Below are 14,998 nucleotides of genomic sequence, written 5' to 3' on the forward strand. Positions count from 1 at the left end.
GCACCACCACACACACACTGTATACGCCGTATGCACCACCACACACACACTGTATACGCCGTATGCACCACACACACACTGTATATGCCGTATGCACCACACACACACTGTATACGCCGTATGCACCACAGACACACACTCACTGTATACGCCGTATGCACCACCACATACGCCGTATGCACCACACACAAACTGTATACACCGTACGCACCACACACACACTCTGTATACACCGTACGCACCACACACACACTCTGTATACGCCGTATGCACCACACACACACTGTATACGCCGTATGCACCACCACACACACACTGTATACGCCGTATGCACCACACACACACACTGTATACGCCGTATGCACCACACACACTGTATACTCCGTACGCACCACACACACACTGTATACACCGTACGCACCACACACACACTGTATACACCGTACGCACCACACACACACACTGTATACGCCGTACGCACCACACACACACTGTATACACCGTACGCACCGCACACACACACTCTGTATACGCTGTACGCACCACCACACACACACTGTATACGCCGTATGCACCACACACACACACTGTATACGCCGTACGCAACACACACACACACTGTATACACCGTACGCAACACACACACACACTGTATACGCCGTACGCAACACACACACACACTGTATACGCTGTACGCACCACACACACACACTGTATACGCCGTACGCACCACACACACACTGTATATGCCGTACGCACCACATACACACTGTATACGCTGTACGCACCACACACACACTGTATACGCTGTACGCACCACACACACACTGTATACACCATACGCACCACACACACACACTGTGTACGCCGTACGCAACACACCCACACTGTATACACCGTACACACCACACACACACTGTATACGCCGTACGCACCACACACGCACACACTGTATACGCCGTACGCAACACACACACCGTATACGCCTTACGCACTACCACACACACACTCTGTATACGCAGTACGCACCGCACACACACTGTATACGCCGTACGCACTACCACACACACACTTTGTATACGCAGTACGCACCGCACACACACACTCTGTATACGCCGTATGCACCACACACACACACACTGTATACGCCGTATGCACTACCACACACACACTCTGTATACACCGTATGCACCACACACACACTGTATACGCCGTACGCACCACACACACACACTGTATACGCCGTACGCACCACAAACACACTGTATACGCCGTATGCACCACCACACACACACTGTATACGCCGTATGCACCACACACACACACTGTATACGCCGTATGCACCACACACACACTGTATACGCTGTACACACCACACACTCACACTGTATATGCCGTACGCACCACACACACACACTCTGTATACGCCGTATGCACCACCACACACACACTGTATACGCCGTATGCACCACACACACACACTGTATACGCCGTATGCACCACACACACTGTATACTCCGTACGCACCACACACACACTGTATACACCGTACGCACCACACACACACTGTATACACCGTACGCACCACACACACACACTGTATACGCCGTACGCACCACACACCCACTGTATACACCGTACGCACCGCACACACACACTCTGTATACGCCGTACGCACCACCACACACACACTGTATACGCCGTTTGCACTGCACACACACACTGTATACGCCGTACGCAACACACACTGTATACACCGTACGCACCACACACACTGTATACGCCGTACGCAACACACACACACACACTGTATACACTGTACGCACCACACACACACACTGTATACGCCGTACGCACCACACACACACTGTATACGCCGTACGCACCACACACACACTGTATACGCTGTACACACCACACACACACTGTATACACCGTACGCACCACACACACACACTGTGTACGCCGTACGCAACACACACCCACACTGTATACACCGTACACACCACACACACACTGTATACGCCGTACGCACCACACACGCACACACTGTATACGCCGTACGCAACACTCACACCGTATACGCCTTACGCACTACCACACACACACTCTGTATATGCAGTACGCACCGCACACACACTGTATACGCCGTACGCACTACCACACACACACTTTGTATACGCAGTACGCACCGCACACACACACTCTGTATACGCCGTATGCACCACCACACACACTGTATACGCCGTATGCACCACACACACACTGTATACGCCGTACGCACCACACACACACACTGTATACGCCGTACGCACCACAAACACACTGTATACGCCGTATGCACCACCACACACACACTGTATATGCCGTATGCACCACACACACACACTGTATACGCCGTATGCACCACACACACACTGTATACGCCGTACGCACCACACACACACACACTGTATACACCGTACACACCACACACACACTGTATACGCCGTATGCACCACCACACACACACTGTATACGCCGTACGCAACACACACATACACACTGTATACGCCGTATGCACCACCACACACACACACTGTATACGCCATATGCACCACACACACACACTGTATACGCCGTACACACCACACACTGTATAAGCCGTATGCACCACACACACACTGTATACGCCGTACGCAACACACACACACTCTGTATACGCCGTATGCACCACCACACACACACTGTATACGCCGTATGCACCACACACACTCTGTATACGCCGTACGCACCACACACACACTCTGTATACACCGTATGCACCACACACACACTGTATACGCCGTATGCACTACCACAAACACACTGTATACACCGTATGCACCACACACACACACTGAATACACCGTATGCACTACCACAAACACACTGTATACGCCGTATGCACCATACACACACTGTATACTCCGTACGCACCACACACACTGTATACTCCGTACGCACCGCACACACACTGTATACGCCGTACGCACCGCACACACACTCTGTATACACCGTATGCACCACACACACACTGTATACGCCGTATGCACCACACACACACACTGTATACGCCGTATGCACCACACACACACTGTATACACCGTACGCACCACACACACACTCTGTATACGCCGTATGCACCACCACACACACACTGTATACGCCGTACGCACCACACACACACACTGTATACGCCGTACGCACCACCACACACACTGCATACGCCGTACGCACCACCACACACACACTGTATACGCCGTACGCACCACACTCACACTGTATATGCCGTACACACCACACACACACTGTATACGCCGTATGCACCACCAAACACACACTGTATACGCCGTACGCAACACACACACACACACACTGTATACACCGTACACACCACACACACACTGTATACGCTGTACACACCACACACTCTGTATACGCCGTATGCACCACACACACACACACTGTATACGCCGTATGCACTACCACACACACACTCTGTATACACCGTATGCACCACACACACACTGTATACGCCGTACGCACCACACACACACACTGTATACGCCGTACGCACCACACACACACACTGTATACGCCGTACGCACCACACACACACTGTATACGCCGTATGCACCACACACACACACTGTATACGCCGTATGCACCACACACACACACTGTATACGCCGTATGCACCACACACACACTGTATACGCCGTATGCACCACACACACACACTGTATACGCCGTATGCACCACACACACACTGTATACGCCGTACGCACCACACACACACTCTGTATACGCCGTATGCACCACCACACACACACTGTATACGCCGTACGCACCACACACACACACTGTATACGCCGTACACACCACCACACACACTGCATACGCCGTACGCACCACCACACACACACTGTATACGCCGTACGCACCACACTCACACTGTATATGCCGTACACACCACACACACACTGTATACGCCGTACGCAACACACACACACACACACACACACACACACACACACACACTGTATACACCGTACACACCACACACACACTGTATACGCTGTACACACCACACACTCTGTATACGCCGTATGCACTACCACACACACACTCTGTATACACCGTATGCACCACACACACACTGTATACGCCGTACGCACCACACACACACACTGTATACGCCGTATGCACTACCACACACACACTCTGTATACACCGTATGCACCACACACACACTGTATACGCCGTACGCACCACACACACACACTGTATACGCCGTACGCACCACACACACACACTGTATACGCCGTACGCACCACACACACACACTGTATACGCCGTATGCACCACACACACACACTGTATACGCCGTATGCACTACCACACACACACTGTATACGCCGTATGCACCACACACACACACTGTATACGCCGTATGCACCACACACACACTGTATACACCGTACGCACCACACACACACTCTGTATACGCCGTATGCACCACCACACACACACTGTATACGCCGTACGCACCACACACACACACTGTATACGCCGTACGCACCACCACACACACTGCATACGCCGTACGCACCACCACACACACACTGTATACGCCGTACGCACCACACTCACACTGTATATGCCGTACACACCACACACACACTGTATACGCCGTATGCACCACCAAACACACACTGTATACGCCGTACGCAACACACACACACACACACTGTATACACCGTACACACCACACACACACTGTATACGCTGTACACACCACACACTCTGTATACGCCGTATGCACCACACACACACACACTGTATACGCCGTATGCACTACCACACACACACTCTGTATACACCGTATGCACCACACACACACTGTATACGCCGTACGCACCACACACACACACTGTATACGCCGTACGCACCACACACACACACTGTATACGCCGTACGCACCACACACACACTGTATACGCCGTATGCACCACACACACACACTGTATACGCCGTATGCACCACACACACACACTGTATACGCCGTATGCACCACACACACACTGTATACGCCGTATGCACCACACACACACACTGTATACGCCGTATGCACCACACACACACTGTATACGCCGTACGCACCACACACACACACTGTATACGCCGTACGCACCACACACACACACTGTATACGCCGTACGCACCACACACACACACTGTATACGCCGTATGCACCACACACACACACTGTATACGCCGTATGCACCACACACACACACTGTATACGCCGTATGCACCACACACACACTGTATACGCCGTATGCACCACACACACACACTGTATACGCCGTATGCACCACACACACACTGTATACGCCGTACGCACCACACACACACTCTGTATACGCCGTATGCACCACCACACACACACTGTATACGCCGTACGCACCACACACACACACTGTATACGCCGTACACACCACCACACACACTGCATACGCCGTACGCACCACACACACACACTGTATACGCCGTACGCACCACACACACACACTGTATACGCCGTACGCACCACACACACACTGTATACGCCGTATGCACCACACACACACACTGTATACGCCGTATGCACCACACACACACACTGTATACGCCGTATGCACCACACACACACTGTATACGCCGTATGCACCACACACACCCACTGTATACGCCGTATGCACCACACACACACTGTATACGCCGTACGCACCACACACACACTCTGTATACGCCGTATGCACCACCACACACACACTGTATACGCCGTACGCACCACACACACACACTGTATACGCCGTACACACCACCACACACACTGCATACGCCGTACGCACCACCACACACACACTGTATACGCCGTACGCACCACACTCACACTGTATATGCCGTACACACCACACACACACTGTATACGCCGTACGCAACACACACACACACACACACACACACACTGTATACACCGTACACACCACACACACACTGTATACGCTGTACACACCACACACTCTGTATACGCCGTATGCACTACCACACACACACTCTGTATACACCGTATGCACCACACACACACTGTATACGCCGTACGCACCACACACACACACTGTATACGCCGTATGCACTACCACACACACACTCTGTATACACCGTATGCACCACACACACACTGTATACGCCGTACGCACCACACACACACACTGTATACGCCGTACGCACCACACACACACACTGTATACGCCGTACGCACCACACACACACACTGTATACGCCGTATGCACCACACACACACACTGTATACGCCGTATGCACTACCACACACACACTGTATACGCCGTATGCACCACACACACACACTGTATACGCCGTATGCACCACACACACACTGTATACACCGTACGCACCACACACACACTCTGTATACGCCGTATGCACCACCACACACACACTGTATACGCCGTACGCACCACACACACACACTGTATACGCCGTACGCACCACCACACACACTGCATACGCCGTACGCACCACCACACACACACTGTATACGCCGTACGCACCACACTCACACTGTATATGCCGTACACACCACACACACACTGTATACGCCGTATGCACCACCAAACACACACTGTATACGCCGTACGCAACACACACACACACACACTGTATACACCGTACACACCACACACACACTGTATACGCTGTACACACCACACACTCTGTATACGCCGTATGCACCACACACACACACACTGTATACGCCGTATGCACTACCACACACACACTCTGTATACACCGTATGCACCACACACACACTGTATACGCCGTACGCACCACACACACACACTGTATACGCCGTACGCACCACACACACACACTGTATACGCCGTACGCACCACACACACACTGTATACGCCGTATGCACCACACACACACACTGTATACGCCGTATGCACCACACACACACACTGTATACGCCGTATGCACCACACACACACTGTATACGCCGTATGCACCACACACACACACTGTATACGCCGTATGCACCACACACACACTGTATACGCCGTACGCACCACACACACACACTGTATACGCCGTACGCACCACACACACACACTGTATACGCCGTACGCACCACACACACACACTGTATACGCCGTATGCACCACACACACACACTGTATACGCCGTATGCACCACACACACACACTGTATACGCCGTATGCACCACACACACACTGTATACGCCGTATGCACCACACACACACACTGTATACGCCGTATGCACCACACACACACTGTATACGCCGTACGCACCACACACACACTCTGTATACGCCGTATGCACCACCACACACACACTGTATACGCCGTACGCACCACACACACACACTGTATACGCCGTACACACCACCACACACACTGCATACGCCGTACGCACCACCACACACACACTGTATACGCCGTACGCAACACACACACACACACACACTGTATACACCGTACACACCACACACACACTGTATACGCTGTACACACCACACACTCTGTATACGCCGTATGCACCACACACACACACACTGTATACGCCGTATGCACTACCACACACACACACTGTATACGCCGTATGCACCACACACACACACTGTATACGCCGTATGCACTACCACACACACACTCTGTATACACCGTATGCACCACACACACACTGTATACGCCGTACGCACCACACACACACACTGTATACGCCATATGCACCACACACACACTGTATACGCCGTACGCACCACACACACACACTGTATACGCCGTATGCACCACACACACACACTGTATACGCCGTATGCACTACCACACACACACTGTATACGCCGTATGCACCACACTCACACTCTACATACGGCATGCGTACGTTTTGTCCTTATGTGGATACAATGTAAGTTAAAGCACCTTTGTCATAAATTTTTCCATGTTAATAAAATGTTACCTTTACCTACTTTGCTTTCATTTTAACACAGGGAGAGGGGTGAGTGCACATAGGAAAGAGGACACACAGGGGGAGACAGCTCAAACGAGAGAACACATGAGGGAAGAAGACAGCACAGGGGTGGAGAGAGAGAGAGCAGACAAGGGGGAGACCACATGGGGTACACAGGTCAAAGAAGAGATCTCATGAGAGGAGAAGACAGCAGATGGGGAGAGAGAAAGCTCACAGGGGGGAGAGAGACAGAGCACAGGGGGAAGACAGCTCAAATGGGACAGCACATGAGGGGAGAACACAGCACAGGAAGGAGAGAGACAGCAGACAAGGGGGATAGCACATGGGGTACACAGGTCAAAGAAGAGAGCACAGACGGGCGAAGTCAGTACATGGGGGAAAGAGAGAGTGGATAGGTGGGTGAGCACATGTGGGGGAGAGATTCACAACGCTGCGAAGCCTGCCCCCATTGTGACATTACTGCCCTCCCGATGCGATAGCATTAAGCCTCCATCTAGTTATAAATAAAAAGCTCAAACACAATTGTGGAATTGCCCTGTTTTTCGCAATTTCAACGCAATTGGAATTTTTTTCCTGTTTAAGAGTACACTATATGGTAGAATGAATGGTGTCATTCAAAAGTAGAACTCATCCTGCAAAAAACAAGCCCTCATACAGCTATGTGGACAGAAAAATAAAAAGTTATGGCTCTTGGAAGAAGGGGGAGAACGAAAAAGAAAACACCGAAAATCGCCTGGAGGTGAAGGGGGTTAAGCATCTTTATCAAGGACCCATGCTTTGATTCTAGTTATAAATCATTGGAAGATATAAGATGATGAAGATGTATTTTACCTTCAGTGGTTTCAATTCTTTTCTGTGTAAATAATCAAGTTTTAATGCTCCAAATACTCCATCGTTGAGGTAATAAGAGAGATTCCTGGCCCGTTTCCCATCTTTGTCTGTCAAAAAAAGGTCAATACACAGCTATCTCTTAGTTAGAATTGATTTATTTGACCCATATAGGTACGAGAGTATCTCAGATACTGCCATTTAGTCACAGTTATATTGTAAAATATTAGTCCCAAAAGTTCTATTGCCAACTGTAATTTTAACCTGCAATCCCCAATAGTCCAGACCAAAAGCAAAAGAGTCAAAATAAATAAAATTGCGCAATATGATAGGACATGACAAACTTATTATTATGCCAGACCAGTTGATAAGATTATTTGAACTCTCCTAGCTTCCTGAGGCCCCTATTCATCAAAGCAATTTGGTCTGAATTTTGGTGTAAATTGCTTTGAAAAGTCGCAAAAATTTTGTGACTTTTGTCGTTTTCACCCCAGTTTCTCCTAGCCGGGTGGTGATGCAGTGACGGTGTGACACCACAGCTCGACTAATTCAGAATAGTCATGAGCGAGCATGCTCACCACTGCTCGGTACTCGCCCGAGCATCTCAGTACTCGAGATGCTCAGAGCTCGCCGAGTACTTGCGCGATGCTCGGGCGGGAGCTCGGGTCCCCGTCCTGCATGTCTGGCGCTATTTAGAGAACCAAACATGCAGGGATTGTCTGCCACTCACTGTAATGCCACAGCCATGGTGGTTGTGGCATTACAGTGATTGCCCAAATCGATGGGAACAGTGCTCACAGTGAAACATGAAAAGCCAGCAATTCAGCAGCGGCATACACCGGTACCCGACAATTTAGAACAGAAAAAATAGAGCATCACACATAGATTAGATAGATAGAAACATGTCAGTCACATATATAATAAGTACAGTGACAGTGTTGGTTACTGTACTTGTCATTTAGTGTTAAAGGATTTATTAAAAAAAATAATAGTGTTTTCATGCACTGTCTCTTTAAAAAAGCCGGCCGGCAATTCATCATCGGTACCCGACAATTTAGAACAGAAAGAATAGAGCATCACACATAGATTAGATAGATAGAAACATGTCAGTCACATATATAATAAGTACAGTGATAGTGTTGGTTACTGTACTTGTCATTTAGTGTTAAAATAAAGGATTTATTAAAAAAAAAAAATTGGTGTGGGGTTCCCCGTAATTTTAGTCTCTAGCGGAGGTTAAGCAGACGGCTTGGGCAGATGTTTGAAGCCTGGGAAGGGGGTAATAACCACGGAGCTTCCCAGGCTACTAATATCAGCCCCCAGCTGAATACCTAGCCTTTACTAGCCATTAAAATGGGGGACCCAAAAAAAAAATGATGTGGTGTCCCCCCTATTTTAATAGCTAGCAAAGGCTAGTCAGACAGCTGGGGTCTGATATTAATAGCCCAGGAAGGGTGCCATGAATATTGGCCCCCTCCCAGGCTAGAAACACCAGCTGTCAGCCGCCCCAGAAATGGCGCATCCATAGGATGCGCCAATTCTGGCACTTAGCCTCGCTCTTCCCACTGCCCTGTAGCGGTGGCAGTGGGGTAATAGGGTTGGGGTTGATGTCTGCTTATAATGCCAGCTAACATCAAGCCCAGGTTAGTAATGGAGAGGCGTCTATAAGACACCCCCATTACTAACCCCATAGTCAAAGTTAAAAAAAAACACAAACACCCAGAATAAAGTCCTTTAATTGAAATAAAGACACAATTCTTTATTGTTCTAAATTAAACCATACTTACCATCACGCCCATTCCAGCTGAAGCCAATGTCTTCTGCAATAAAAGTAAAATAATAAACCAACCTCATCCTTACCTTTCCATGGTTCCCAGGACAGCTTCAGCTCTGATACATTGACATGACAGGCTGGATCATAGCAGAACGCTGCCATCCAGCTTGCCATGCCGCAGACACTGAGAAGCTCCTCAGTGTCTCGCTGTGACGGCATCCAAATGAGCCGAGTTCATGTCCAATGATAATACCAAGCTGGCCCTGACCCCTTTATTACCCAGTGAGCCACCGCACCAGGGCCCTGGATGAGTTGGGTACAGCGCCAGAAGATGGCGCTTCTATGAACGCGCTATTTTCTGGGGTGGCTGCGGACTGCAATTCGCAGCAGGGGGGGCCCAGAAAGCTTGGGCCACCCTGCGCTGCGGATTCCAGCCTCCAGCAGCTTAGTTGTACCTGGCTGGACACAAAAATAAGGCGAAGCCCCACGTATTTTTTTTTTAATTATTTCATGAAATAATAAAAAGAAAGGGCTTCCCTATATTGTTGTGTCCGGCCAGGTACAAATAGGCAGCTGGGGGTTGGGGGCAGCCTGTTGCTGAATGCTGTACCTGGCTGGCATACAAAAATATGGCGAAGCCCACGTCAAAATTTTGGGCAAAAATTAAAAAATAATAATAATTTAGGGACAGCATCTTTATTAACCCCTCAAGTGGAGGGGTTAATAAAGATGCAGTCCCTAAATGTGTTTTTATAAAAAAATTTAATTAATTTTTCACCAAAAATTTGATGTGGCCTTGCTATATTTTTGTGTCCAGCCAGGTACAGCAGGCAGGAATGGGCTGCCCCCAACCCCCAGATGCCTATTTGTACCTGGCTGGAAACAAAATTACAGGGAAGCCCTTTTTTTAATTATTTAATTTACCTTCATAAGTCACATGCTTAGTGAAAGGAAGGCCACCTGTGTGCAATCTGTGTTACATGGTCTGTCAGTATATGCACACCTTTTCTGAAAGGCCACAGAGGCTGCAACACCAATAAGCAATAGGCACCACTAACCAAACAACACCATGAAGACCAAGAAGATCTCCAAACAAGTCAGGGACAAAGTTGTTGAGAAGTGCAACTCAAGGTTGGGTTACAAAAAAAAATATCCCAATCTCTGATGATTCCCCAGAGCACCATCAAATCCATTATCATCAAATGAAAAGAACATGGTACCACAACCAACCTGTCAAGAGAGGGCCGCCCACCAAAACACTCAGCCTGGGCAAGGAGGGCATTAATCAGACAGGCAGCACAGAGACCAAAGGTAACCCTTAAGGAGCTGCAGAGTTCCCAAACAGAGACTGGAGTATCTGTTCATACGACAACATTAATACGTACACTCCATAGAGGTGGCCTTTATGGAAGAGTGGGCAGAAAAAAAGCCTTTACTTACACAGAAAAATTGTATGGCTCGTTTTGAGCTTGCCAAAAGACATGTGGGAGACTCCATAAATGTATGGAGGAAGGTGCTGTGGTCAGATGAGACCAAAATTTAACATTTTACCCACCAAGGTAAATGCTATGTTTTTCAGCAGTAGTGACATGGAAAATGATCTAACTCGAGGGGAAGATGGATGGAGCAAAATACAGGGATATTCTTGGCAATCAAGGCAGCAAAGATTGAGGCAGAGAGAATCATTGCCAGAGAAAGTAAAAATAATCCCAAAATATTTTTTAACTACATAAATAGTAAAAAAATAAAAAATAATAGTGTTGGCCCCCTTAAAAATAGTCTGGGTGAAATGGTGGATGAGGATGAGGAAAAAGCCAATATGCTAAATGATTTTTTTCAACAGTATTTACACAAGAAAATCGCATGACAGAAAACATGATCAGTGATAAAAAAAATTCTCCATTAAATGTCACTTGCTTAACCCAGCAGGAAGTACGGCGGCGTCTAAAAATCACTAAAGTTGACAAATCCCCGGGCCCGGATGGGATACACCCGCGAGTACTGCAGGAATTAAGTAACGTCATAGATAGACCATTATTTTTAATCTTTAAAGATTCCATAATAACAGGGTCTGTACCACAGGACTGGCATACAGCAAATGTGGTGCCAATATTCAAAAAGGGGACAAAAACTGAACTTGGAAATTATAGGCCAGTAAGCTTAACCTCTACTGTGGGTAAAATTCTGGAGGGTTTCCTAAGAGATGCTATACTAGAGTATCTGAAGAAGAATAACCTCATGACCCAATATCAACATGGGTTTACGAGGGACCGTTCCTGTCAAACTAATCTGATCAGTTTTTATGAGGAGGCAAGTTCTGGACTGGACCAAGGAAATGAAGTGGATGTTGTGTATATGGACTTTTCAAAAGCTTTTGATACGGTTCCACACAAAAGATTGACACATAAAATGAGAACAATGGGGATAGGGGAAAATATATGTATGTGGGTTAAGAATTGGCTCAGTGATAGGAAACAAAGGGTGGTTATAAATGGAAAACATTCAGATTGGGTCTCAGTTAATAGTGGGGTACCACAGGGGTCACTATTGGGCCCCCTTCTTTTTAACATATTTATTAATGACCTTGTAGGGGGCATACAAAGTAATATTTCAATATTTGCAGATGACACTAAACTCTGCAGGGTAATCAATACAGAGGAGGATAATTTTATATTACAGGAGGATCTATGTAAACTAGAAGCTTGGGCTGATAAATGGCAAATGAGCTTTAATGGGGATAAATGTAAGGTAATGCACTTGGGCAGAGGAAATAAAATGTATAATTATATGCTTAATTGTAAAACACTGGGCAAAACTGTAACTGAAAAAGACCTGGGTGTATCGGTGCTGGGTGCTCAGAGCAATTTTTAGATTTAGAATTCACTACTCGGTACTCGCCCGAGCATCTCACTACTCGGGATGTTCGGCGAGCACCGAGCATTTCCGGGTTACTCGGGCAGGAGCTCGGGTCTCCGCCCTGCACGTTTGGCGCTCTTTACAGAGCCAATGAACAAGCAGGGATTGCCAGCCAGTCACTGTAATGCCTCAGCCATGTTGGTTGTGGGCATTACAGTGATTGGCTGGCCGCACAGCGTCACCTCGAGTATTTAAAACCAGACGCCGCCATCTTGGACACAGTAGCTCCGGATCAGACAGTGTAGGGTCAGTGCTGCTGAGCTAGGGAGAGATTTATACTGCGAAATAGTTAGTGTAGGGTCTCTAAAGCCTGCAAAATCAAACAAACAGTCCTCCTCAGGACTAATATCCATCCCAGATATCAGGCAGGCAGGCAGGCTGTACAGGAGACGCAGTGGTTATACCAACAAACACTGCATTACAGTCCTGTGTGCTGCTTTTCAAATTGCTAGACTTAGCCCCAGGTCTCAGGGGCCAGGAAAAATCCTCTTTTCGTTTTTTTTCCACTCGGTCAGACTGTACAAATACCCGTCTTATTAACCTTTTGTTATTCCCCCCCCCCCCCCCAAAAAAAAAAAAAGTGTATGAGTGTGTCTGTCAGTGTTCAGACACAAATATATCTGTTTTAAAGAGTCTGGTGTAGGCCAGATAACTAGAACTGTGGTTTTCCTCTTCCACGGTTCAAATCTGCGTGTAATCCACTTTTTTGCCTTTTTTACATAGAAAAAAACATTTTGAGTGTCTTGCTGACTGTTCAGACACAAATATATCTGTTTAAAAGATTCTGGTGTAGCCCAGAGAACTAGAACTGTGGTTTTCCTCTTCCACGGTTGTAAACTCATTTTTATTACCCTTTTGCCATTGATAGTGCGAGTGTAAGCTATTTTACTTTATTTACAATGGGCAAGGCGCGTGACAAGTGACGTGGAACTGGACGTACTGGTGATGGGGCGTGCAGAAGACGGGGCCGTGGCCAAGGTGAAAATGTGCCACAACGAACAGCCACATCTTCTCGCTCCCACTTCTTGACCGAATTACTAGGGAAGCACACAACAACACCAGTATTGCGAACTGATCAGTGTGAACAGGTTATTAATTGGATAGCAGATAATACTTCCAGTCACCTGGGCACCAACACTTCCGGTCTGTCTTCCACACGGTCAAGTCTTAGTAGCCGTGAGTCTCGACTGCATACTCCTCCTCACCCTGATGCTCCTTCCTCCCACCATGCCGAGTGTCGTCAGACAGCTACTGATCCCACAGTTGGACACTCTGAAGAGCTGTTCACTGATCCATTTCCATATTTGGGCCCCTCGCCTGCTCCACTTGAAGTGGTGGAAGAGGAGATCCCATGTAGCTATGGCCAAATATTTGAACAGCCACGGCCACAGGAAGGC

The 14,998-nt window shown here is 48.2% G+C and overlaps 1 protein-coding gene across 3 annotated transcripts in view; it reads right to left on the reverse strand.

The window, feature by feature from the left end:
• Window positions 1-14,998, reverse strand: part of LOC141273817 (ornithine decarboxylase-like) — a 326,868-nt gene that overhangs the window by 24,381 nt on the left and 287,489 nt on the right. For 2 of the 3 annotated variants that reach the window (XM_073686196.1, XM_073686194.1), the window contains one exon: window positions 8,915-9,021. The exons of the other annotated variant lie outside the window; for it this stretch is intronic. In XM_073686196.1, the coding sequence (XP_073542297.1) occupies window positions 8,915-9,021 (107 nt within the window). The remainder of the gene's footprint in view (window positions 1-8,914; window positions 9,022-14,998) is intronic. 3 annotated transcript variants of the gene reach the window in all.

The sequence above is a fragment of the Phyllobates terribilis genome, unplaced genomic scaffold, assembly GCF_046119375.1.
Source record: "Phyllobates terribilis strain yellow unplaced genomic scaffold, ASM4611937v1 Scaffold_5__5_contigs__length_657084704, whole genome shotgun sequence".
Lineage (NCBI taxonomy): Eukaryota > Metazoa > Chordata > Amphibia > Anura > Dendrobatidae > Phyllobates > Phyllobates terribilis.